The sequence below is a fragment of the Nannobrachium achirus genome (assembly GCF_963921795.1).
Source record: "Nannobrachium achirus genome assembly, chromosome: 3".
Lineage (NCBI taxonomy): Eukaryota > Metazoa > Chordata > Actinopteri > Myctophiformes > Myctophidae > Nannobrachium > Nannobrachium achirus.
The window spans coordinates 17,030,863-17,058,365 of NC_137812.1; the positions used below are offsets into that span (position 1 = coordinate 17,030,863).

At 43.6% G+C, this 27,503-nt stretch overlaps 1 protein-coding gene across 1 annotated transcript; it reads right to left on the reverse strand.

Annotated features, from left to right (window-relative positions):
* Positions 1–603: 603 nt before the first annotated feature.
* On the reverse strand, positions 604–26,274 carry LOC308282020 (tudor domain-containing protein 7A-like; the record flags this gene model as incomplete). The annotated part of the gene is made up of 22 exons (XM_080722368.1): positions 604–733; positions 3,501–3,621; positions 4,394–4,554; positions 4,915–5,111; positions 6,671–6,837; positions 7,515–7,704; positions 8,458–8,592; positions 9,839–9,922; positions 10,259–10,393; positions 11,103–11,305; positions 11,796–11,907; positions 12,203–12,395; positions 12,972–13,429; positions 14,000–14,137; positions 14,768–15,253; positions 19,424–19,575; positions 20,244–20,302; positions 22,090–22,146; positions 23,433–23,525; positions 23,930–24,029; positions 25,345–25,492; positions 26,071–26,274. 22 exons carry the CDS (start codon positions 26,272–26,274, stop codon positions 631–633), a joined length of 3,696 nt encoding a protein of 1,231 aa, XP_080578494.1. The 3' UTR covers positions 604–630.
* Positions 26,275–27,503: the final 1,229 nt, after the last annotated feature.

Genomic DNA, 27,503 nt, shown 5'->3' on the forward strand with positions numbered 1-27,503 from the left:
GTGCCCCGTCACCCACTTTGAAAACCCCTGTCCTACAGCATCCCATGGCTCATTATTTGACAACAGTATCTCCGATTATGCAGCTGATGTGTACCCCTTTTGAACCACTTTCAACCTGGTGCCCCCGTTTTGGGACACTAGGTCATGGCTATCTTTTAAGAAATTTGCATGCATGTACTGTAAGTGCTGACTGTAAATTAGAGTCTAGAAGTGTCAGTTGTTTCATATATATACACACACATTTATTTTAAACATAACTGTCTTGTCCAGTGTTAAATAAGTCATTACAGAAAATAGGTACTGTAACTGAAATATTACATGCATATAAACCACAAAACAAAACAGGCTCCCGACCCAAACGATTCAAAACCACATCTATTCAACAAGTATAAACACAATATGAAAAACAGATATAGCTTAACTGCACTGGACAAGTTGTTAGTTTAAAGCACCAATAGAAAATAAAGAATATGAAACTTTTTTTCTTCCCCTAAACAGCATGCAGAAACAAACGATAATAATATAACACATTTGTTTAATTTTTTTGGAGGGGGGTGGGGGGTTGGGTTAAGGCCTCCCCAAAAACTCCAGTCCCAAGAACGTCTCACAGAGTTCTATATCTTGTGTGTTCTAGTCAGTGGTGGTGGGCAGCTTCTCTGCGATGTCCGCCATGATCTTGTGGATCCAGACGTCGCTGTTGTCCTGCGTGGTGTCCACCAGGTACACTGTCAGCCTGTGTGGAAAGGAGTGCACCGAAGAGCGTTTATGAAAAGCGTACGTTTCTGTGATAAGTGGTTCTCAAACCTTTTCATGTCAATGATATGTATTTGACCAGCGACCCCCCCCCCCCCCCCCCCGTCCCCGTCCAAATATGTTGTAAGAAAGAGTTACAAATGTTCTCTTTAAAAATGTAAGATAAGCAAAGATGTTCAGGATATTTTCCAAAATAGCATATCTACAAGCTCGTAGCGAGCTTGTATATCTGCTATTTTTAAATAGCTAAAGTATAGAATAATGGTTAAAGTGGTTCAAATCTGAAGGGACACAGCTGCGTTCTAGGGATGGGACGATAAGCGATATTATCGTTTATCGTGATCAAAAACACTCACGATAATCCTATCGTGGCGATTTAATTTATCGTGATATCGTCCTCCACCACTTAAACCCTCTATAATTGTGGGCTCGCCTGGAAGGCGAGCACACGTATGTTATCTTCATTATTTATATACTATACTAGTCAGTATCTCCTCAAAACTTTGGCGCGATTCATCTCTTAAACGCTTACACCTTTCAACACCATTCAAATTTTTATGTGTTCAGCTTACTGAGGACACGTGTGCTTGTATTCTTGGTTTTGAAATGTTTTGTAGTATAAATATAAAAAAATAAAAATGTTTAACTTTAAGCACCCAATGCATTTCCAATGGGTTTAGTGAGTGGGGACAGAGTGGAGAGAAGGATAATAGACCCATGTTTATGTTAAGGCGCTGTGGCTGCAGTGTTCACACTTCAGATATGCTATCTATATCATTGCGTTCACACAGGTCTGCTCTCTGATTTGATCCAAATATCTAAGCTTTGTGATGTATATATTCTGAGTTAGAACTACAAATATCTATAAATGTCCCTCTCCACTCTACTGATTGAGACAGCTGTGATTAAAGGCCCGTCTGTCATTGGCTGTTCTGTGGTGCTGCAAAGTAACCAAGTACATTTACTCAAGTATATACAAGTACTTGCACCTACAGTACAATTTTGAGGTACTTTTACTCTACTTTCCATTTTTGTTACATATACTCTACTATAAATACAGCATTTGACAGCCTCAGTTACTTGTTACTTTGCAGATTTTATTATTAATAAAAAACATAGATGGACCACTTAATACTGCTATGAAGTTGATCTACAATGTGCACACGCACGCACGCACGCACGCTCACGCGCACACGCACACGCACACGCACACACACACACACACACACCGTGTGTGTGTGTTACTGTGTTACTGTGGAGACGTTTGCTTGTATTTGTCTTTGAGACATGTTTTGTAGTGTTTTAGAAATTTATTTAAAAAGAATAAGGTTTTAGGATCCCGGGCAATGGGATTTACAGTATATATCCTAGAACCCGCAGGGACAATCAGCCGTATTAGTGGTTGTTGTTGGTTTTCAGGGAGATATCACAACCAATGCATTTTCAAATCAGATCCACAAACACAATAAAAGTCATGCTCCACTCCTCAGTCTGGAGTGGCCACATAGAAGAACGCCTTGGTTATAGACATAGTGGAGGACAGATGTGATCTGGGATTGTTAACCTACAGTATATGCACTCAATATACACCTCTAGAACACATAGAATATGTACAGTAAGGTTCAGTAGTACAGTAAAGGTACTGTAAGTTTCAGTAGAGTACAGTAAAGTACAGTAAGGTACAGTAAAGTACAATAAAGTACAGTAAAGTACAATAAAGTACAGTAAGGTACAGTGGAGTACAGTAAAGTAGAGTACAGTAAAGTACAGTATAGTAAGGTACTGTAGAGTACAGTACAGTAAGGTAAGGTACAGTATGGTACAGTAGAGTACAGTATAGTATAGTACAGTAAGGTACATTACAGTAAGGTACAGTAGAGTACAGTAAAGTACAGGACAGTAAGGTACAGTACAGTAAGGTACAGTAGAGTACAGTAAAGTACAGTAAGGTACAGTACAGTAGAGTACAGTAAAGTACAGTAAGTTACAGTAGAGTACAGTAAAGTACAGTAAGGTACAGTAAAGTACAAAACAATACAGTAAGGTACAGTAGAGTACAGTAAAGTACAATAAAGTACAGTAAAGTAGAATAAAGTACAGTACGGTACAGTGGAGTACATTAAAGTACAGTAGAGTACAGTAAAGTACAGTAGAGTACAGTAAAGTACAGTATAGTAAGGTACAGTAGAGTACAGTACAGTAAGGTACAGTACGGTACAGTAGAGTACAGTACAGTATAGTACAGTAAGGTACAGTACAGTACAGTAAGGTACAGTACAGTAAGGTACAGTAAAGTACAGTAAAGTACAGTAAGTTACAGTAGAGTACAGTAAAGTACAGTACAGTACAGTTGATAAAAGTTTAACTGTTTAACCTTACAGTACCTTAAAGTATCCTATTTGTTGGGTTGGAAGCGAGCCCACACTGTTTCGAAGGAACAGTATTTCTAGTTGGTAAAAGGTACTTATAATATACGTACTTGATAGTCTTTTTTTCAACAATCAAATGTCTTTGCCAAAAAATTGTCGATTTACAAGCTCACAATGCGGCGTGACGCGTTGTGAGCTTGCATATCTGCAATTTTTTGGCAAATGTTCCGCCCCAGGATAATGGATTTTCATTATCGCGATAATATTGTAAAATCAGACTTCTTTTGTCACAATAATCATGATATGAAATGTTCATATCATCATCCCATCCCTAATGTGTTCCAGGTCTTGATGGGATTGATAACTGAGCTTGCTTACCTGCGTGCCCACACCTCTGGGCCCTCCTGCACACTTATCACCTGGGCCACCAGAGCCCTCTTCTCCACATGGTTCCTGAACAGGTTGGAGGCCTCCTCTGACCACTGCTGCGCTCCCACGCCTGGTGTGTGCACACAGGGACAATAATAACACGAATATATCTGACCACTGCTGAGGTCCTACTGCGCGCGCACACAGGGACATTAATAATACTGATATCACGTCAATCATTTAGCTTTAGTCATGGACTTTCGAACTGAATTCCATTTAGTTTTCACGTCATGTTTTAGCCATCTGAAAATGTTCTAGTTTTAATCTAGTCTACGTACAGTAGTTTACTTGTCAACAAAAATGTTCTTTGGCGGGCCTTGATGGTGTCGCAATGCCTGATTTTACAACTGGTGTCATGTTGAAAACCGCCGATCTACAAGCTTGCTGTGATGTGTCGTGAGCTTGAAGAACTGCCATATTCAGAGTGCAGCGTCCAAGGGAAACCAAACAAAAAATGACTTGTCTTTTAGTTCTACTGGATCTCTTCTCCACTAGTCCCTCCCTGACATTTGTCTAGTTTCTATTTGTTGATATTTTCAATATACAGTATTTAGTCTTAATCATCATAGATTAGTTTTTATTCATGAAAACACTGGCTCTAATGCAGTACTTCTCAATCATTTTAATTTCGAGTACGCCTCAGTTTGATATGCACTGATTAGGCCACAGACTAAAATCACAGAAACACAATCTCTACTTTAAACCTCAGTGTTAAAGGTAATAAAAGTGATATTCCATCTAAACTGGAACGTAAAGCTTTATATTCTGATAATAATCACGCCTGTAGTGTTTGTTCAATAACAAGAGTCCAATGATCTTGCATGGCTTTACACTCTACTCACCAGCCAGCTGTGCGGTGATGGCCTGGAAAGGCAGCTGTCTGAACTCCTCTATGAGAGGCTGCAGTTGAGTGGAGCTGACCAGTTCGTGTTTACCGTAGTCCAACTCGTAGATCGACACCAGCCCGTTGGTCAGAACCCCCTTCACAATCACACGGTGCCAGCTAGACACAAACACACAAATGGTACAGGATTTTCAGGATGTGTTCATGTCAAGAGGCCACTCTTCAGTTTTCTCTACATAATGAATATACATCATGGCATGCGATCTCCCCATCTTCAAGATCAGATAAATCTTCATCAAATCAATAGCTTTCTAAAGGTGGAGGTAACTAGGGCTGCAACTATCGATTATTGTCTTAGCGACTCATTCTTTTACAATTAATCAAATAATTGAAAGACATTTAAAAGTTCTATCAGGGTCCTTTTGGTTACCAACTCTCCATCATTTAGCTGGGGACCACTGGTTGAAAACCACTGGCCTAGATGTAACCTCGGGAAGAAAAGAACAGAGCGCCACTTACGTCTTGTCCACTTTGCCGGCGTAGACGTGTCCCTTGTGGACCGGCGTGTCTGCGGCCGCGTCCTCCTGGGCGCGGTTGTAGTACAGAGCCATCTCTCCCATCAGCACTGACAGCTTGTACAGCTCCTGCCACGGCTGCACCACGAAGTAGCCCGGGTGGAGAGCCACCGACACGTACACATCGAAGTTCTGACCAGCCTGCAGATAAGATAGATTATAGAAGTAGCCTGGGTGGAGAGCCACCGACACGTAGACATCAAAGTTCTGACCAGCCTGTAGAATATAGATAGATAGATTATAGAAGTAGCCTGGGTGGAGAGCCACCGACACGTACACATCGAAGTTCTGACCAGCCTGTAGATAGATATAGATAGATAGATTATAGAAGTAGCCTGGGTGGAGAGCCACCGACACGTACACATCGAAGTTCTGACCAGCCTGCAGATAAGATAGATTATAGAAGTAGCCTGGGTGGAGAGCCACCGACACGTAGACATCAAAGTTCTGACCAGCCTGTAGAATATAGATAGATAGATTATAGAAGTAGCCTGGGTGGAGAGCCACCGACACGTACACATCGAAGTTCTGACCAGCCTGTAGATAGATATAGATAGATAGATTATAGAAGTAGCCTGGGTGGAGAGCCACCGACACGTACACATCGAAGTTCTGACCAGCCTGTAGATAGATATAGATAGATAGATTATAGAAGTAGCCTGGGTGGAGAGCCACCGACACGTACACATCGAAGTTCTGACCAGCCAGCAGACCAGTAAGACACCCTAATCAGGAGATGAGCGACCGTCACGTCGAATACACAAACTTTAGAAGGCAATCGTAGCCAATCAGGAGGGAATATGGGACAGATCCATATTGATGACATGACTTTAGAGATACTGTGTATCGCTTTGCGTGATTTTCGGCCCAAATCTGTAGGAGCAGTGTGCAAAAATGTGATTTGCAAAAATCGGCCTGATGGTGGCGCTAGAAGAGGGTCATGTGAGAAATCAGGGGAAGAGGTTGTGATTTGCCAGCCAGGGAGTGTGCCCGGGTGGAGAGACGACACACATCCAGATTCTGACCCGCCTACAGTACACCCGCCATGGAGGGACAGGACAGGACAACGAGGAAGCAGTAAACAGAAAATATAAGAAAAGGGCATTTTTCCATACCAAATAACCTGGAAGTGAATTGGGATGTTCTTTTTGAGATCATGTCATTTCCTGTTTCATTGCCTCACTGAGGATCAAAATGTTGACTCGTATGTCAGCAAAGAATGCCATCTAGTGTAAAAACAGAAACACGCCAGAGGCATAATAGTGAACCTTAGTGACATTCGGGCTGGGCTTTCAAAAAGAAGAGTCAAGAAGACATTTTTGTCAGAATTAGTTTCTATGGGGGGCATTTTCCTAACCACTTACCGGTAAGCCCTAGTACTGTACTTCTACACAACACACAAGGTGGAATTGGCATATAATTGCATGGCCTTTGCCGTAGGTATTATGCTGTGTTGTTTATAGAGGGCGGACTGCCCCACCCCCAGCTGTTCAATGAAAAAAGTTGCTCAGTGGAAAATCCATTTTGATGGCAAAATTAATTTGAATCCTGAAAAGTAACGGTTTTAGACATAATGTGGTTTCCACCTGACAGAGACAATATTTTAAAGAGTTTCCGATCATTTGATTAATGTCAATGACCAAGGGAGCCCTGTAAGTATTTTGTAATTTGAATCCTGGACACATGAGGTTTCCACCCACCTGGGGAGCCTCGAGAGGAGGGGGCAGGGACAGGGGCTCCTCCACTGCAGCGGGGGTCTTCTTGGCAGGGCTGACCGGGGAATCCACTTCAGGCTGGTCCCGATAGGACGAGTTGATGGGTCTCAGGGCCGGTCTGCTCAACCTCTCCGCTGCAGTCAAGTCATCACCTATGAGGAGTATGAATCAATGAGTTAATGGGTATGCATCACCTATGAGGAGTATGAATTAATGCACACACAGTTAGTCTGAATCCTGTGCTCGCCTGTCTTTAATTCTGACCCAGCTTGGTAATAAGCTACAGTATTACAGTATAGCTGTGATGTTGTCCAGGGGTGAATACACTTTTTTACATGAATGACAGACATCAAATGTATACTGTAGGCAAGTAAATTGTATGGATTATTAAATGCCACAAACTCGACAGATGATGTAGTCGCTTGAAATGAACAATCAATAAGGTTACAATTTCAAGTATCAGAAATGAGACAGTTGGCCTACTCTCTACTGGGCCAGAATCCAGAATCCCAAATTATATGTATGTGGCCACCGACCCACTATCTGAAAATATTTTTTTTTCCCAGTGACCCCCAGAAGCAAAGATTTTAGTTACAAATGTCGCTTTAAAAAATATATATATATATTCAAAGATATGCAAATATTTTCATGATAAAAAAAAATAATAGCGATATACAAGCTCACTGGGGGCACTCGGTACCGCGCTGTGAGCTTGTAGATCTGCTATTTTTGAAAAGCCAAAGTACAAGATAATGGTTAAAGTGGTTAAGATGTAAAGTGACACAGATGCTTTCCAAACCACTTCAAGTGGCCAAGCGCTCAGCCGTACCAGAGTCCAGGCGGTGGTTAGGGCTGGCGGCTTTGACCACTACGTTGTTGTTCTGCTCTGTGAGTCGAAGCCACATCTCTGACTGGGCCAGCTGATGGTTGATGCTATTGTCCAGGTCACCTCCACAAGAGTTGGGGTAAAGGTAGATGTTGACCAGCCTGTCCTCTTTCACCTGGTCCAACTTCACGATCTAAAGAAAGATGGGGAGACAACCAGAGGGTGGCACTGTGGTGTAAAAAGAGTCAGGTTCACTGGCATGGGTGTTATATGCCAGTGCACAGAGGATGGGGAAAAACCCCACTGACCATAGAAACAGATGTTTAAAATCTGTGACTAGTGTTTCATAAAGCATTACAGCGACAACAAGATTCAAACATTGATCGTTGCCATTCTTTAGTCGTTTGTGTATTACATTTGGGATTGTGCAAACATGGGAGAGATGATTACTAACTAGTACACTGTGACTGCGATTGTGCGTTCACCAGGAGAAAAAACAGTGGTCGCTGCCTGGTATTCACGGCTCGATCCCTGTCAACAGGCGCCTGTCATAATGACCTTGAGCAAGTCACGCAGTCGATAACTGCTCCCGATAAACAGGACGTTGCCTTGCGTCATGCTTCCATAATGAAACCTTGTCAATGGGCTACGGTGTGCCTTCATGATATACATGTAGCTGGTGGTGTTGTGTGTGCGTGTGTACATGCGTACCTTCATGCTACAGTTGGTGGTGTATAGAATAGCTTCTCTCAGCCAGAGAACGGTCTCAGGGTTCTCTAGTGGGCCGTCAGTCAAGTCAGCCAGACAGCATTTAATAGCCTGTTAAAAAAGATTCATTAATTGTAATCAAGGTAAAAGTTTGAAATAATCATGACATTGATTTGACTACGCACACACACACACACACACACACACACACACACACACACACACACACACAACTGACCTGTGGTGGTATGATGGTGAGGTCATTGAGGAAGGGTGTGGGGATTTCTCTGAGCTCCGTCACCGACACAGAGGCTGGTATTCCCAGATCAATGAACACGATGTCCATCACTCTGTTGCCATGGATGTTAGTGATCTACCAAACACACACAGTCGTATGGAGGGAGAAGCACTGTGAAAACTGCACACTTGAGAGCTTTTTCCTCTGCCACGTTTTCTTTTATTATTATTCCAGCCGGGGTTGACACAAACGGTTGCCCGACTGCTCGTGGCAAGTAAATAAAGCGGTCGGGCAAGTGCATTCCATCTTCAGATAATACCAGTAAGACTCCCTAATCGGGAAATAAACGACCGTCAGGTCGCATGTATACACAAATTGGCCTGTAAGTGGCATTGGTTCCTGTGTGTAAGGGAATGTGCGTGGCAAATGTATTAAGAGTTAAGATCTGTTTATTTGACAGGGACCGTGCTCATTAATGGACATGTCAGTTTTCACTTCAATGTAAATGAGCCAGAGTTAGCCCGCCGTGGGCTAATTTTCATCTGTAGTCCCTGGACCCCCATTGGTGGTGATCAACCCCCCCAATCCAACCCTTGATGCTGAGTGCCAAGCAGGGAGGCATCGGGTCCCATTTTTATAGTCTTTGGTATGACCCGGCCGGGGAATTGAACCCCCAACCTCCCAGTCTCAGGGCGGACACTCTAACCACAAGGCCACTGAGCTGGTCAGACAGACAGACAGACAGACAGACAGACAGACAGACAGACAGACAGGATCCCCATTGGTGGTGATCAACCCCCCCAATCCAACCCTTGATGCTGAGTGCCAAGCAGGGAGGCATTGCTTAGGTGTGCGCAACAATGAGCCACATGGTGGCGCTAGAAGAGCCCCATGTGCATGTAGATGTCAAGATTTTAAGTGGCATGTTTGCCTATGTGTTGGGGGAACGTGCGTGGCTAATTGCAAAGAAAAGGCATGTGGTGGTCATGATTTGCGGATTCTTTTTGAAAAGGCAGCAATCCAGCAAACTTTAGAAGGCAACCGTAGCCTATCAGGAGGGAATATGGGAAATGGTACAGATGCATGTTGCTGACATGAGTTGCAAGATAGATTATTGGCTATTCATGAAGTACAATGCTGCCGTTTTACCACTAGCAGCTGCACTCATTCTTTTTTTCAAAATGACTGTCGCCACTCTGCAATCGTCGATTGGATTTAACATTACCGACCATTTTATAAATGGAGGATTTACTTTTTCGGGGCTAGTGGGCATGCCCTTTGGGTCAAGTAGAAAATGACCGGTACTTGCCCAATGAGCAAGTTCCTCTTAGAGCTTAGTGTCAACCCCTGTCCAGGATGTGTGGAGACCAGGTGTTCTCACCTCTGCTCTGGACCACTTGTCCTTGTAGCGGGAGAGGCACAGCTTGCCATAGTAAGGCCTGGAAACCAGAGACTCTGATGTCACCTGAAAACAAAACACCCAACACGATTATATCAGGACCAAGGGGTAAACTTTGTTCGCTGCAAATGAAGCCTACTATATGAAGCCCTAAAGGTCAAAGTTGCGCTGAAACGGAGACTGAAACAATATGTCCATTCCCAGATATGGGCTTAATATTGATGACATCAGGGATCTCCATATATGGGCATAAAAGGGAAAAGGACGGAATTCATTTGCAAGTGTAACTCGCATCGAGACAACCACATAAGGGCTTAATATTGAAGACATCAGGGATCTTGGCCATAATATGAAGCATTACATGAGGAGGGACAGACGGACATCTTCCAGCACTGTGCGTACCTGGGAGAGGAAGAAGGCCTCTATCTTGTCCAGCAGCTCGTTGAGTTTCACAGTGCCTCTGCTGGGCAGCTGGCAGTGTAAAGTCCCATCTGAACACACGTTGGTCACACACACCTCCTGGTATGTACTGTTCACCTGGGACACAACAGAACAGGGATGGGACGATATGAAAATGTCATCACGATTATTGCGGCCGAAGAAATCGCGATTTGCGATATTATGGCGATAATCAAAATATCCCCATCATCCTAGGGTGGAACATTTGCCAAAAAATAGCAGATCTACAAGCTCACAACGTGTCGCGTCTTGTTGTGAGCTTGTAGGTCGGCTATTTCTTGTCAAAGAGATTTGGTAGAGAGTGAAAAAAAAGACTGTACCAAGTATGTAGTATGTACTGTACGTATATTATAAGTCCGTTATATAGAGGGTTTAAATGGTACCAGATGGTACCAGATACGCAGCTCTGCAAATAAAAGGTGAATTGATCCCAAGGCATGACTGAGGACGATTTCACAATAAATTAAATCTCCACGATACCATTATCTTGAGTGTTTTTTTATCACGACAAACGATAACATCGCTTATTGTCCCATCCCTACAACAGAACAGAAATAATTCCATCATCTACAAGCTCGCAGCGGGGCACCGTGAGCTTGTACGTCTGATATTTTTTAATAGCTAACACTATAAGACCTGTAACCACTTTAACCACTATTTTATGCTATTTTATTTTAGAGAGGACTAAAGACCCCTCTTTTTAACAAAGCATCTTTTGCATCGTTTTAGCTACCCTGGTCTTTACCACTAGGCTTTATGCCCTCATAAATGCCTAAATTGTACCAACCGTCAGAGGGTTGTCCATGGTCCTGTCCTGCACGGCCTTGAGGCAGAGCTGGTTGATGTTGACGTCGTCGTCTTGTGACGTGTCGTACAGCACCACCAGGGGAACGGCGCAGCGCTCCACGAACTCTATCAGCAGGATCTTCCCCACGGCCAGCGTGTCCAGGCTGGCCAGCACGGCCTTGTGTGAGCCCAGCGACTCTAGACCTGGGATGGATGGTCCACAATTCAACATTTACTCAGTAAAAAGTACAAAAGGAATTGGCATCAAAATGTCCTTAGAAGTACCAAAATAATGAAGTCGTCATTATGCAGAATGTCCCACCCATTTCACGTTTTCAATTGCATAACAATCTCACAAACTTGTGTGTGCTTAACTCAGTCGGTGCCATATTTAAAGTGGGACCTCTTATATTGCCGGTTCGCCAACAAAGGGTTAAAAAAATAGTGTGCACGCTGGTGCACACATTCGTGCACAGATCATGCACTATGCATGTGCATGCTTTTCACAGCTTTCAAACAAAAAAATCCGCTTGGAAATCCGTTCAGGCATTCAGGAGAAGGCAGCCCTTATGTTTTCTTCAAATGTTTTTTTAAAAGACGTCCAGAAGACGTCTGGAAGGGAGGTCCATAGTTAAAAAGACGTTTTTATTATAGAAACGTCTTTTTTGGCAGTATGAGTTAACATTGGATCTACCTGCTAGTCTGACGTTGGTGGCCTGGAATGGCAGCGTGAGGAAGTCCTCGTGAAGCTCCAGCAGGTTTGACCTTTTGGTCTCCTCCGAGAAGCCATAGTCCACATAGTACACCTGGTGTGCACACAGAACATGAGAAACCATAGTCCACATGGTGTGTACACAGAAACCACCTGAGCAGGCCAATTAACAATACAACATTCATATTAGCTAAAAAAAGCAGATCTACAACGCGTCGCAACGCATAGTTAGTTTTCAGATTGACTATTTTTTGGCAAAGAGATTTGGTGTACAAGTAAAAAAGCTGTCCAAAGCCAACTCAGGTTTAAGTTGTTTCCCATTTGATAAATACCAGGTTGAACATGGTTAACCAAAGAAGTAGCTGGCTGTACGACTTATTGACCCTTACCATGACCTTGTCAGAGGGCAAGACGGTCACAATCTGGGCCCTGGCGAGCTCGTCTCCATCCTCCCCTTGGACCGCTGCCAGCTGACCCATGGAAGGGCTGGACAGCGGTTTGTGGGCTGAGCTCTGGCTGTAGAAGGAGCGCATGGTGTCTTCCATGGCCTCGAGGGCCTTGGAGTAGTTGTCACCAACATACCTGAGGGCAAGGACACAAGGAGGAAGAGAGGACGTTTGTTATGCAAGCATGCGTTTCGGTCGGATTATATTTCAAGAGCACTAGGGCTCTCCCCAAAACATGGAACGATTATACACGGACCCCCCGTCTCTTTGGTGGTCAGTCAAATGTTTATAATCCCGGGTCTGTCAATTATGGACAGATTATTGCTTTATACCTTTTGAGTTTCAAGCTTGTTCCAACCATGCTTAAGACTTGGACACGCCGACTACATTTTGCTTAGAAAACTGTCCCTGAAAACCATAGCTATATAGAAAGATTTGTATAACGCACCTTTTGAATTACAAATAAGAAATATGAGTTAAGGTGTCTCATGAGCATTTATTTTAAACACATTTTGAGTGTTTTTACCTTATTTTCGCTGGAAATGGGAACGCCCGGATGTAAAACGAAGACCACACAATCATTTGCCACCTCCCCCCCCCCCCCAGCCCCTAAGGTCGACCCACAGGTTGAGAAGCAGTGTCACTGACGGTGATAGCAGTGCAGTCCTTGGCGTCAGTGACCAGTGAGGTGCACAGTGAGGTGCAGACTAACCTGACGGTGACAGCAGTGCAGTCCTTGGCATCAGTGACCAGGGCAGTGCAGACTAACCTGACAGAGACAGCAGTGTAGTCCTTGGCGTCAGTGACCAGGGTGGTGCAGACTAACCTGACAGTGACAGCAGTGCAGTCAGTGACCAGGGTGGTGCAGACTAACCTGACAGTGACAGCAGTGCAGTCAGTGACCAGGGTGGTGCAGACTAACCTGACAGTGACAGCAGTGCAGTCCTTGGCGTCAGTGACCAGGGCGGTGCAGACTAACCTGACAGTGACAGCAGTGCAGTCCTTGGCGTCAGTGACCAGTGCAGAGGCGAACTGCTCCTTGGGCGTCTCCAGAGGCAGGGGGACCACAGGGCTCCGAACACACAGTCCTGAAGGAATCAGTGGACTGCTGCCAGGACCAACGTGGCTCTTATGCTGATTTAGGTCCAAGTCTGAGCTGTACAGGATGGCCTGGATATGGGATGTAAGATAACATTAGCATCAATGCACCATGGACAGGACCAGTGGTTCTGCACATGTAGAGCCGCTACCTTTAAATGCATTTTTTAAATCTCAGGCTTTTTGTATAGCATTTAAATTAAATGGTTGAGAAAAGAAATGCTGCAATCTAAACGTGGCATGGCAAAATTGGCATGTTTTCTCATGCCAATATAGCTCTTTTGATATGGTTCTCATAGGGGCCTTTTCCAGCCGATCTACAAGCACAAGGCCTCGCGTTCGGCTGTTTTCACTAGTTTAGTTCATTTTATAGGTGATAAATACAAAACGAACGGTTTTGGACATACAAGGTTTCTACCCGACAACGACGATATGCAATAAATATAAGGTGCTGTGAGTGAAAATTATAATGTAGGGGTGCCTTGGATTAAAAAAATATATTTATGGGGTGCCCCGAGACAAAAACGTTTGGGACCCCCTGGCCTAGTGTAATCGTATACAGCAGACGTTAAGTCCACATAACCAGCTCTGACAGTAATATGATTAAAAGTGGCCTGGTTCCGCTTCCCACAAACAACCTACCTTGTTCTTGTTATTGGGGAAGGGGTATTCCACGGTGCACATGTCGGGTAACATCGCCAGGTGGCTTTGGACCTGTTCAGGGAAGGCCGTCTTGTACGTGTCCAGGAAAAGTTTGGGCAGAGCAAGGGCCCACAAACCCTGAGTGCAGGTCAAAGGTTAGCAGGTTGACCGCACATTTGATGTTCCGTTATTTGACTTTTTCCTCCACAGAGTTCCCACAAAGTTTTAACAATGAATTGACCAATTCCAGTAATTGACTACCACATAATAAGGACGATATGAACATTTCATATCACGATTATTGTGACAAAAGAAATCGCGGTTTACGATATTATCGCGATAATCAAAATTCATTATGCTGGGGCGGAACGTTTGCCAAAAAAATTGCAGATCTACAAGCTCACAAAGTGTTGCATTGCAACACGTTGTGAGCTTGTAGATCGGCTATTTTTTGGCAAAGACATTTGGTGGAGAGTGAGAAAAAGTACCTTTTACCAATAGAGGGTTTAAACGGTACTGGACATGCAGCTCAGCAAATAAAAGCTGAACAGATCCCAGTGCATGACGGAGGACGATATCACGATAAATGAAATCTCCACGATACGATTATCGTGAGTGTTTTTTTATCACGATAAGCAATAATATCGCTTATCGTCCCATCCCTACCACATAAACACAAGGTCAAGACTGCCCACGCTCAGATAACTTGTGATGGGCAAAAACCACAGACAAAGCATCAGCGGATGAACGGATAAACGGATCACGTACCTGCGCATACTTGGACAGCAGCTCCTTCAGTTTGACGCGCACGTCCGGCGACACAGAAACAGGGGGCGGCGCGATGGACACAGGGGGTGGCGAGGCGGTCACAGGGGGCGGCGAGGCGACAGGGGTCAGGGTGACGTCACGGGGGGAAAGCGGGGATAAAGTGAAATGAGAGGGGGGGCATGAAGAGCTGGAGGGGGGCGTGACGGCAGACGAAAGGATAGAATTGGCAGCAGGATGCACAGGTTTGACCGGGGAAGTGTCCACTGGCTTTGGAGGGAAAAGGAAGGTGGGACTGGCAAACAGACTCTTGGGGCTGACGGTGGGTTTAGGGGTGGGGGAGGGGGTGAGGATGCCGGCCGGGGGGCTCGTCGATGGCTTGGGCGTAGGGGAGCGGGCGGTGTTGGTGGTGTTGGTGGACACAGGAAAGTGTTTGGCGGGGAGAGGGGGGTAGACAAGACAGTCTGCTCGGTTGACAAGCCGCTCGACCTGTAAACAAAAAGAAGAAAAGAAAAAAAAATGAAACACCACTGCCTGAACACATTCACCACCAGGTCACCTTTTCATTTTTTAATTAATTAGTTTTATGAAATACCTTATTTTGAGCACATGGCATAAAAAAAAAGAAAAAAAGAAAAAAGGTCTTAGAAAATGTCCATGTTTCCCTTGCAGTTGGGAGAAAAATACAATCAACCCCAGTAGAAATCTATTTGTAGATTAACCCACACAAACATTAACAGCACATGGATGGCAGCCATTTTTAAGAAATACTCATGGGGGTCTGCAGAAAGCTGATCACATGATCTAATGCCTGTTAAGCAGTTCACTGCAGCCACAGGCAGCTCAGAGAGCAGTGAACTGCCACTGGTGGCCGAAAATGGTAGGATGTATATATACTCTTTGGCAGGCAACAGCTGGGTAGAGAAAAAAACATATACGTCTTTGGCAGGGAATGTGTTAGTCTAACCAGCTATGCATGTGCTCAACTCTGAGGGCAGATATGTCCATGTACATCTAGGCTAGCCGTCTATTCAAAAAGCACATGCACACAAAAGTTCTGCTTGATAATGAAAATCTGTTCGATAGGGACCAATAATCCCTTTACTTTCAGAGAAGTGCTGATTAATGATTCATACATTATCATTCATCTTCCTTGTTTAAGAGCAACAGCGACTGTGTCTGGCAATGTTTTTAACTCATAGGAGGTCCACGTGTCAACACGGCAAACTCTTTGATGTCTCCCTGTGCCTACCTACTACTGTTCGATGCGTTATACAGTAAACTATATTAATCTGTAGCTACTGTACAAAGCTACCGCGGTGACGAAAAACACTGTAACGCTGCTGCACAAATAGGGGTGGGCGATATGGCGATAATTATCGTCTCGGCGATACAGCTTTGCCACGATAGGCCATTTCAGAATATCGTTTCTCTCGTGATACAAACAGTCATTTAGAAAAGGCTCTGGATACAGCGAGTGCACGTTCCATGAGTCGCAGCTCTATTGCTTAATTTATACTTCTATAGTACTGAGGTGTAATTCGCCAAAAAGAACAGATCTACAAGCTATAACGTGTCGCGGCTCAACGTGTCATATAGTTTGAGGATCTGTCCCCTGCTTTCACGGCCCCTCCCCCGTGCAGCACGCAGACAGGCTACAGAGTGTCTACAGCACTGACTGAGTTGTGATTGTGTGCAGGAGCACGGCACAGTGGTCCACGATTTAGTTTCACTTTCACGGGACTTTAGTAAAGCAGTGATGCAGCTTGGCCTGCATTCTTTGAAGCATATTTTTTATAATGGATGCATTAAACTAACAGGACGCAAACTACTTATCCGTCCTGCTATCGCTATCAGCCATCTCACTGCTTGCAAAGCTGAACTGTGCTGGAGTCTCATCCATAGCTGTGTGTTCTGGCAGTATTGATGAGATGATTTAGATCACCTTGTAAATCCATGCATCTGTTTTTATTAACTATAAACAAGTAGCTATTTGCTGCTATTTGTAAAGTGCTTATGTTTTCACCATTGATGCATGCGTGTGTCGTCGCGAATCGCGGTGAAATCGTCGCGTCTATTTTGCGTCTATTTTATCTATTACATAATTGGCTTAGTCATAAAAACCATGCCATTAATGTTAGTAGAAAAGCGAAAAGCTAGGATGATAATGAGTGAGTAATTCTCTAAAAATAAAGCTTGTATCATAACAAACCTCCTGACTTTGGTTGGTCATAAGGTAATTTGTTTTCCCTCAAGTTTCAATGGTAAGGCATGGGTTGTTGTCAACCTGTGGGTCGAGACCCCCAGAGAGGTCCCGCCAAATTGTTTTGAATATAGCCTATCTACAAGCTCACAACACTCAAAAAACATTTCAAAGGAACCCATAAAACATTTCTGGGACCCATTTGAATGACCTGAACCATCATCACACCAACTAGTAAATATTTTGAGGTAAAAGATGATAATTGTTTAATCAAACATCTGAATGTTATCATTAAAAAAAAACTATCTTTCTATCTGCAGCATAAAAATGAATAGATTATCTATAGAATATCTGTGTGGGTCTAATAAACCAACCATAAGGTAATTTGTTTTCCCTCAAGTTTCAATGGTAAGGCATGGGTTGTTGTCAACCTGTGGGTCGAGACCCCCAGAGAGGTCCCGCCAAATTGTTTTGAATATAGCCGATCTACAAGCTCACAACACTCTGATAACATTTTAAGGGAACCCATAAAACATTTCTGGGACCCATTTGAATGACCTGAATGACATCATCACACCAACTAGTAAATATTTTGAGGTAAAAAATGATAATTGTTCAATCAAAAATCTGAATGTTATCATTAAAAAAATCATAGATTAGTCTATCTATCTTTCTATCTGCAGCATACAAATGAATAGATTATCTATAGAATATATGTGAGGGTCTAATAATCATAATAAACCTAAAAACCCGCATAAAACAGTATCGTGATAATATCGTGTATCGTGATACTGCATGAAGCATATCGTGATAATGCTTTTATCCAGTATCGCCCACCCCTATGCACAAATATGCATTTTTCTCCTAATTAACTTTTAAATCACCTTCATGTTTAAAACGCAGGCTTCTCTATAGGGCTGACCCAAAAAATTCGAATATTCGAAGCTTCGTTCGAAGGCACGGTATTCGAATTTGAAAAATAAATTCGAATAATCGGCCGCGGCCGTTTGTCCTTTGGGGGGGCCGCGTGCCTTAGCTTGCAGGCGCCTCGCTCCACTCTAGCGTGATAGCGTCACCCCCTCCTCCTCTCGTTTGGCACCGAAATGTGTGAAACCAATGTCTGAGTAACATCACCCAATGCAACTATGCGATGCAGTCACACATTTCGTTATCAAACCATTGTCGGTGTAACATGATCCATGCATGCGTTTGCTGTCTTCCACTCGCTGACAGACACACAACTCAACGCAAGGAAACAAACAGCGAAAATTGGATTTTACAAAACGGACCCCGTCAGCGTCGATGGGAAGCGCTCACTATCCCGACTATCCGCTGTTCCGACATGGTCGGCAGGTTAGTTACTTAGCGTCGGCAGGTTAGTTACTTAGCGTAAGGCAGGTTAGTTACTTAGCGTAAGGCAGGTTAGTTACTTAGCGTCGGCAGGTTAGTTACTGAGGTAAGGTTTACTGAGGTTAGGTTTAGGGTTGGGGGTAGAGTTAGGGTTATAGTTTTAGTGTCGGAATACCGGACCGTCGGAACTCCCAACTTGCTAGGGTTACGTTGTCGTGGTGTTGATGAAGTTTATATCGGATCTGCTGCAAGCTCAATAGTCGCGCCCGCATAGAGTAGGCTACGTTGTCTGAGCCTGACCATCAGCTTTCGGTTGATGAGTGTGGAACTTTAATTCAGACACAGTGCAGTGCAATTATTTACTATAAAATCTACTATTACATTAGCGTGTACAACACCTTGGGACTTGGGAGTTAATCTGTTTGTTATAGGGCTCGAGTCGCGCTGCAGTGTTTGCTGTTGCAGCCGCGCTTTGTTACATTACTGACGTGATGTGATTATGTCAATCCTACTTGTCCTGCAAAAACACCTTTCTTTAATGTAGAAAACATTCGTATCTTCTTCTTCCTCGTTGTATTGTTGTACTATTTAATGAAAATAAGGAGCATTATTATGAGGAAAAAACTGTTGTGTTTTCCCTTTTAAAATTGTGTAAATCGCGCATTTTTAAACACATTTCCTTAACGGTTATCACTTATGTAACCGATAAACTTTTGCTCCCTCCCACCCCCCCCCCCCCCCGGTCGCCGTCATCGAAGCTTCGAAGTTCGAAAGAAAGCTTCGATTAAGCTTCGATTATGAAAAAAGTAATCGAAGGTCAGCCCTACTTCTCTACCAGCTGTTACAAAAGCACTGAGGCCCGCGATTGTTAGAGAACTGTCCTCACAGAAAGAAAATACTATTGTGAAAATAAACAGGACATACTCGGATAAAAAAGATTTACTAGCCCCTCAAAAGACGCTAAAATGGCGGGTTGCCATGGGCACCTGCCGTTTAAATGTTGAATAATCCTCGGCACGATATGTGTTAATAAAAAAAGGAACGGTTTTGGACATACTGTACAAGGTTTCCACCCGACAGCGACGATACGCAGACTAACAACTCACCTGACAGATATGTGGCCAGTTCTCCAGGTCTACGAGGCTCTGGGGGTGGAGTTGCTCGTTGAACATTTGCTTGTAGACGTCCGGTAGCTTGGACTTCCACAGACCACTGCAGTACCTAGCCAGCAGCTGAGTCAGCCTGCTCTGAACTTGGTCTATGTGACAGACAAAGAGACAGTGTGTGTGGTTAGTAAGGTAGACCGACCTTTTAAATTAAAGCTGCTTTCAAATTAACCACGTAAAATAATACTTGTTGAGGGGTACACCAGGAGTCTATAGTAGGACCCTTCCTTCCTTTTTTCCCCACCCTCTACACAAATTTACAAGCTCACAACACGTCAGGTTGCATTGCGAGCAAGTAGATCTGCTACTTTTTTCAGGGTTCGCACACATTTTTACCAATGAATTTCCAAAACCTTTGCAGAATATCTAACACAATTTCCAGGCCTATATAACAATCTTTCCTCGCGATAATGTATCTTCTTACTCCTATGTGTAATGCCCAAAGACATGCAGTGTAGTAAAAATTAAGCATAGAAAATAGAACGGTATAATTCCATTCCAAATTTCGTGCCCCGTTTTTGCTACACCACCTAGGCATAGGATCAGAGCCTGCAGCACACTGTGAGCTTGTAGATCTTTTTTCTTTAATCAGGAATCGTGTGGAGGGAGAACGTGACTGATAATTGTTACATGTGTCAGGCATGTTGCTGGCCTCCATTGAAAATGGCTTGTCTGTCTGCAGCACTATACCACCGTGTCAACACGGCATAAAGCCTCGGACACGAGGACATAGATGACTTGAGGTTATGGTGCAACATACCTGCAGGAGTCTCAAAGCTGCTCTTCTCTGTCCCGATGACCAAGGGGGAAGAATTAGGCCTGAGAAGGAAAACATGTTATGTTCAAAACACGTTCAGATGCATGCTTCCAAAGACTGGCAAAAAAGCATTAAGCTTTTTGACCGCTCAGTGTGGTCATTTGAGCGCTCAGTGTGGTCATTTGCAGACTCACCGGTTAAGCTGGGCAGGTGGAGCAGGCGGGGGTGAAACCACTGGTCCCCTGTGACAACAGAGTGACAAGAATTAACTCATACCCTGCCAAAAAAGACGTTTTCTATAATAAAAACTTCTTTTTAACTATGGACCTCCCTGCCAGACGTCTTTTTTTTAAAGATAATAATAAAAAAAAAATCTTTTGAAAAAAAAAAAATGTTGGACCTCCAACAGTGTACTAGGCATGATCGCAATCGCGAAATTACATGTTTAACCCCCATACCAACCCCATCTTTCAAACATGGCAGCCATGTTTGTTTACATTTGAAGAAAACATAAGGGCTGCCTTCTCCTGAATGCCTGAACGGATTTCCAAGCGGATTTCTTTGTTTGAAAGCTGTGAAAAGCATGCACATGCATAGTGCATGATCTGTGCACGAATGTGTGCACCAGCGTGCACACTATTTTTTTAACCCTTTGTTGGCGAAACGGCAATATAAGAGGTCCCACTTTAAATATGGCACCGACTGAGTTAAAGGACAACTTTACTTTTTTACAACAAGGGTTCATATTTTAGATTGTAATTAAAGAATATAAAAGATGAGTGTTAAAATGATTTCATTTACTTCTTTCTATTGTTTTAGAGATTCTTATTTCAGTGGTTGGGGGCATGCGTACAAGTGGCTAAATATGTAATTTTACACAGAATAAGCCCATTCCCAAGATACAACGCAACCTGTCATGGTTGGATGTGACTTATGGGGGCTAGTAGTGTTACTGTAAATAGCAATAAAGAAACTGCTGGCTTATTGTGTCTAAAAAGACACATTTAGCCTCTTGTACTCATGCCCCCATGCGTACGCATGCCCCACATTTTAGCACGGTAAACGCGATAAAACAATAGAACGAAGCAAATGAAAACATTTTAACACTCACTTTTTCTTTTTCTAATTACAATCTAAAATATGAACCCTTGTTGTAAAAAAACAAAGTTGTCCTTTAAGTCCCGAGAGAGCAAACATGTTATGTTCAAACCAAGTTGAGATGCATGCTTCCAAACACAAGCTCGTTTTCCATTTTGGAGCAAGGGAAAGTATCACAGAGCAATCCAGTCCCCTGGACGGATACACCAAGTGTGGTCATCCTAGATCATTTTGACAGCTCAGTCCATTCTGAATTCCCATAGACTTTTCTCATATCGCGTCATACAAGAACTGTGTTCCAAACAAACAAATTATCTCAGCGGTTTGACTGAAGAATCAACTGATGGTGAGAACTGTATCAAATATTATTGACTGACGATCATAAACCATACAGAGCCACCTCTGCGACAATATCGCGGAGACCGTATGTTTATTTTTGGACCACAATGCTTATATGAGCATGTAAGAAATCAGGGGCGGGGATTGTGGTTTGCCAGTCAAGGAGTGTGTGTGCAATGTTTGGCATGGATAGGGGCAACGGTGACGGAGATAAGAATAGGGAAAAAAGTGTGACGTGACGAGACAGACGGACAGCCGGTGGAGCTTTTCATAGTAACTTGGGAACTAACGGTCGCAATCAACCCGACTCCGAGTCCAGAATGGAACAGAGCCTTCGTTAGTGTACAGCTGTAAAGGAACTATGGAAGAGGCCTGATATGGTAGCTGTGCATAAAGCCTATTGCAGACTCACCGGTTAACCTGGACAGGTGGAGCAGAGGGGGGATACCACTTGGAAATCACTGGTCCCCTGTGACAATAGAGGGAGAAGAATTAGGCCTGAGATAGCAAGCATTCATCATCCTAGTCCTTATACAGTAGTATGGAAGATACAGGACATTTTGACCTCTGTGTGGTCAGTTGCAAACTCACCAGTTAACCTGGGCGAGTGGAGCAGAAGGGAATGAAAACACCGGTCCCCTGTGACAATAGAGGGAGGAGAATTACATGTAGGCCTGAGACCTGAGACTCCTTAAAATCACGTCAAGATGCATGCTTCCAAACATGGAATCAAGGAGATGTTTTTTATTATGTTTTCTTCCTCACTGTGGATCGCAGTGCCATCCACAGTCCACGGCTGGATATACCAAGTGTGGTAGAGAAAGACAATTAATCGATCACCACATCGGAATCGGACGATGTTGGTTGTTGTTAAAATGCAATATCTGTATAAAGTCGATATCACATTAATATATCGGTTTTAGCTGGTATTTTATTTTGTAATAATTATGTTTGAATGTGAAGCTGAAATTTCTTTTTGTGATGAAGGCTGCAGATTAAATCAGTGTTTTCTGGGTAAGGTTTTAAAAGGGTTGGAACATTTTAAAATAAAAACTACTACATTCAAGCTGTTTATGTTGGGATATGGGCCAACATTTCAATAACGGTGCAACTCTAGTTTAGGAATAAAGAGGCATTGCTTTTACAAATTCAAGGCCAAAATGTGAACTTGTTTTTATACAGATTTTAAACATCTGTAAATATCGGTTATCGGCCATAACAGCAATAATCATATTGTATGCTGGCCATTAACGTCTCATTTAAGTGTGGTCATTCTAGTCCAGTGTTTCTCAAATGAGGGTACGTGTCGTGGAAACATTGATTTTACTGTTACGTTTAATGATAAAACCTTCACACATGTACAGTATGTGGACTTTTGATGTCCGCAGTTTCTAATTAAAATGTTGTTGATTAAGGGGGTACATGGATTCTGCACACCAGAGAAAGAGGTACTGAAGCCCAAAATGTTTGAGAACCACTGTCCTGAACCTTAACCCATTTAGGCCTAGAATTAGAAGGATTCAAAATACACTTATAGAATCGGGTCAAAATTCTAATGTTCACGACTTTTCAAAAATAGCAGATCTACGAGCTCGCAGCGCGGCACTCGGTGCCGCGCTGTGAGCTTGTATATCTGCTATTTTTCAATAGTTAAAGCATAAAATAATGATACACAAAATGTGTACCCGTTCTAAATGGGTTAAGGAATAGGAGACATTTTGACCACTCTGTGTGGTCAGTTGCTTGCAGACTCACCTGTTAAGCTGGGCAGGTGGAGCAGAAGGGGGTGAAAACACTGGTGCTCTGTGCTGGACAGGAACGGTACCATTCAAACTCTGGTTAAGCTGCCTGGAGTTGGAAGAGAGCCAAGGTGAGATAAACTCTTCATATACTAAATGAGTGGTTCTCAACCTTTAAACCCCACAACCCCACAACATAATCATATCTGAACTGGGGGACCCCCAAAATAATCAACCCCCACCTCCCAACACGTGAGTCAGAGCATTAGTACCGGTAGTTTTTCACCATAGTTTTAGTCTACGAAATTAAATACTTTTCAACCCATTTAGACCTGGAACACCTGTACATCTAAACAGCCATATGATTAAAAAGATAATAGAAAAAAGAAAAGAAAAAAAAGATTAGGATTTAGAAAGCGTTTTTACAATCAGCCTCAGGTCTTATTGATCCAGTAAACCTTAACACAGCACACACACGTTGTGGACATCAGCCCACTGTAAACCACCTCCTACCTCCAATCTCCTGAGGCGCTGACGCCCGAGCGACTTGACATGGCATTGGGCCGCGATGGGCGGCTCGACGAGGGCTGCCGGAGGAAAGACCTGGGGGTCACTGCAGCGGGGCGGGGAGGAGAGATAAAAACATTGTTACCTTACCACTTCCATGGCATCTCTCACCTGTATCTGAACATTTGAACGTCTGGATAGGCTCGTCACAATAATTTCATATTCACCTTGCCATCATATTGCCATCATCGCAATATTTCGCGATGATGGCAATATTTTGGCATAATCGCCAGAGTCATTTCCATGTGACGGCTTATTTTACGCTTGGTTGCATGCTGATCTACAAGCTTTGTGAGCCGAGGTTAAATATGTAGCCAAAAATGTCTGGTGAAAATGATACAATGTTCTAACCTGCGTGCACGTGACACGGCTCAGGAATGTGCGCGCCGCGCCGCAGAACATATCCAACGCAGTGCACATCAACACCAGATAGACTTGTGTAATATAGTTGTTGATTTTTTTGTTTATGCTGTCCGCCTGCCTTTAACGTGGCAAATAAATGTCACACATATTCTGAAGAAAACTTTGAGACTTGACATTCAGTAATTGGATCCAATGATGATGTATGATGGTGTGTAAAACAAACAAAAAAAATCTAAAACTTGCCAAGGACATAATTTGTCAGTGTGCGGACATATTGATGACTCAACTGTAAATCAGGGTTCTCACACATTTTTAACAATGACTTTTCAAAACTTTTCCAAAGTAATACACCCCATTTCCAGGCCTATTGCAATCATACACTCACTGAAATAATGACTCAAACGCCATCAATGCCCCCTAGACACTCGAGTGAAAACTAACAGATCTATAAGCTAACACCGTATAACATAGCACTGCATTCTACCATTTAATGTTGGACAAAAACTATGCATTTCGTTGCTGTCGGGCAGAAACCTCTTATCTTCACAGTTGAACTTTGTGTTTTTTTCAAATATTAACGCCATACTTCATCATAATACAGTTTCACACAGCGTCTGCTATTTTTTTATGTTTTTGAGCGGTGGTCACACGTCTCCTATACGTGGCCGTGTGTGTGGGTATCCGTCCGTGTCTGTCTGTCTGTAGCCTGCAATACCTTTTCTGACCACTCATGTTAAGGGAGGGGCGCTGTTGTTCAGGCCAGGCCAGGCAAGGCACACTCACACACACGCGCGCGCAGCCTCCACCGCTCAGTTCACACAAGTGTGATTTTTTAAATCATGAAAAGTAACAGTTTTGAACATACATATGACGTTACCTCCCGAAATATTCAAACATTTTCCTAAACCTTTCCCAAACAGTTTTTCTAATTTAAAAAACTATTTCCAGGAATGTCATGACGGTGGGAAGCCCTGGTAAATGCATCTCTCCTAGCGTACCGTTGGGCATGTAGAGCCTGGCGGGACTGGGTCTCATCCTACAGTTGACCATGTGAGAGGAGCGGCTGGCCTTCTTGGTGGATTTTTGTCTGGCCACCAGCTCAGCTATGTGTGCCGTCTCCTTACACACCGCGGCAAAGCAGGTCAACTGAACGACATGGACAAACACATCAAAACAAGGGGTTAAATTGACCTACAGGTGGCTGCAACTCGGAACTGACCTTCTGTTTATACTGTATAGATTTTTTTATTTAAGATTCATTTACATCATTTTTATTTCAAATTTCTGACTGTTACATGATGTGCTGCATAGTATTGTTATATTTGTCTGTTAATGTTTCGATTAATTGAGTCATAAGCCATAGTGCTTTCTTGGGTTTAAATCATCTTGGCATAACTTGTATCTTAACTGTACTGTCCTGGCTTTTTCTGCAAACCGCTAATATATCAAAGCACAGATTTTTAAGAATCTTGGATTTTTTTATTTTATTTAACTACCTACGACGTGACAAGTTTGACGACTTATTGCCAATGGTCGAGGCATATAATTAATGTGTATGGGACAGGGGCTGGGCACAAGCTCGATGCGGAAGCGTCTTATCTTTTGAGTGGATCGTCACGAGGGGAAAAGGGATTACTTTCCAACTCCAAGACACCCGTGCGCATCTTTTGAGTTGAAAAACAATATCAACAGTAAATTAGTTAAAAGCCACTTCATATACATACTTCTCCCATGCGGTTCTCCAAGCGGACCGCGGAGGGGACGGAGCGCAGGTAGCTCTCCAGGTCGCCGTACCCGAGCCTCCTCAGCGGGATCATCTCTCCGCACAGGGAGCGGTACTCAGCCTGCAGGCGGTTGATGGACACCCCGGCCTTGCTGGACTGGAGGACGGACCTCAGCATCTTCTTCACAGACTCCGCGTCAGACATCCTGGGAAACTGTTTTAAATCACTGACAGAAACAAACAGACAGAGAGAGAGAGAGACTGTTACAATCATGTCTAGAACGGGGTTTCTCAAAGTGGGTGCCGTGAAGCAAGTCCAGGGGAGCCACAGAATACTTTGATAAGTCACTTCAGTTTAACCACTTATACTCAGTTTAACTTGTAGATCGTCTATTCTAGTTGAATGTTCCTCCCAGAACAGGGATGTCGGGTTCAAAGGTAGGGTAAGTGATTTCACTTCAGTTTCAGTTTTCATGTAGGTGACGCGTATTTGGAATTGACACCAGGCCTCCAGGGAAACCCCGCCCACCGAAGCTTTTGATTGGCTGAAGCGGAGCTAGGGAGCGCTCAATTGTAGTCGCTTGGACAGGGCGTTTATCGTGGGCTTGCCCAGGCCTTACGGCCTGGGCATAAATATAACGATTGCATTCACCACGGCTTCGTAACTCGCGCGGCGCTCCGCCGGCCGCGCGGCCCTGGCCCGCTCTTCGCGGCCACTCGCGCCTGCGGCGCTCGGGGGCGAAGAGCAGGACCAAGGTCCGCTGGCCTGCGCGCCGCTTGCAGTGTCGTGGACAATCGAGCGGCTCCGTCTGGAGGCCTGGTGTCAATTCCAAATACGCGTAGGTGACAGGCGGGCCTTCCTACAATCATGATCAAGTGGGCCTTGGTCCGTGTAAGACCCGCCTCCCCCCCAATCGACCATGATTGGAGGAAGGCCCTACTCTATCCTGATGAGTCAACCAAGAGTTTTGGTGGAGCAATTCAAACTGATTTTTTTTCTCCTCACACACAGGGGATAAGACTGAAGTCCAAATATGGACCAAACACTCTATAGTTACTAGTACCAGTGATGTTGATAGGTTTTTAATGTAATGAGTCCCGGGACCCAAGAAGGGTCTTTCGGATGAGTCCCAGGGATATTTTATGGGTCCCACAAAAATTCAACGCGTCATGTCATTTTTGACAAAGTGCAGCATTTAACTTGAATTGGTTATTATATGGTTATGTTCATGTTACGTATAAATGTGTCTGAAAGAAATAACCACAATTCCAAATCTTACAATTTTAATACTTCCAAATAGTCATGTGACGGTTTGATTTTTTTTTATACCGGTTCGGTAATTAATTAAAACCCGGACCGAACCGGTAATATCGGATGTTGACCACTTGGGGGCGCAGATAGAAGCTTTTACCGAGTCTTCATAATCAACAGTC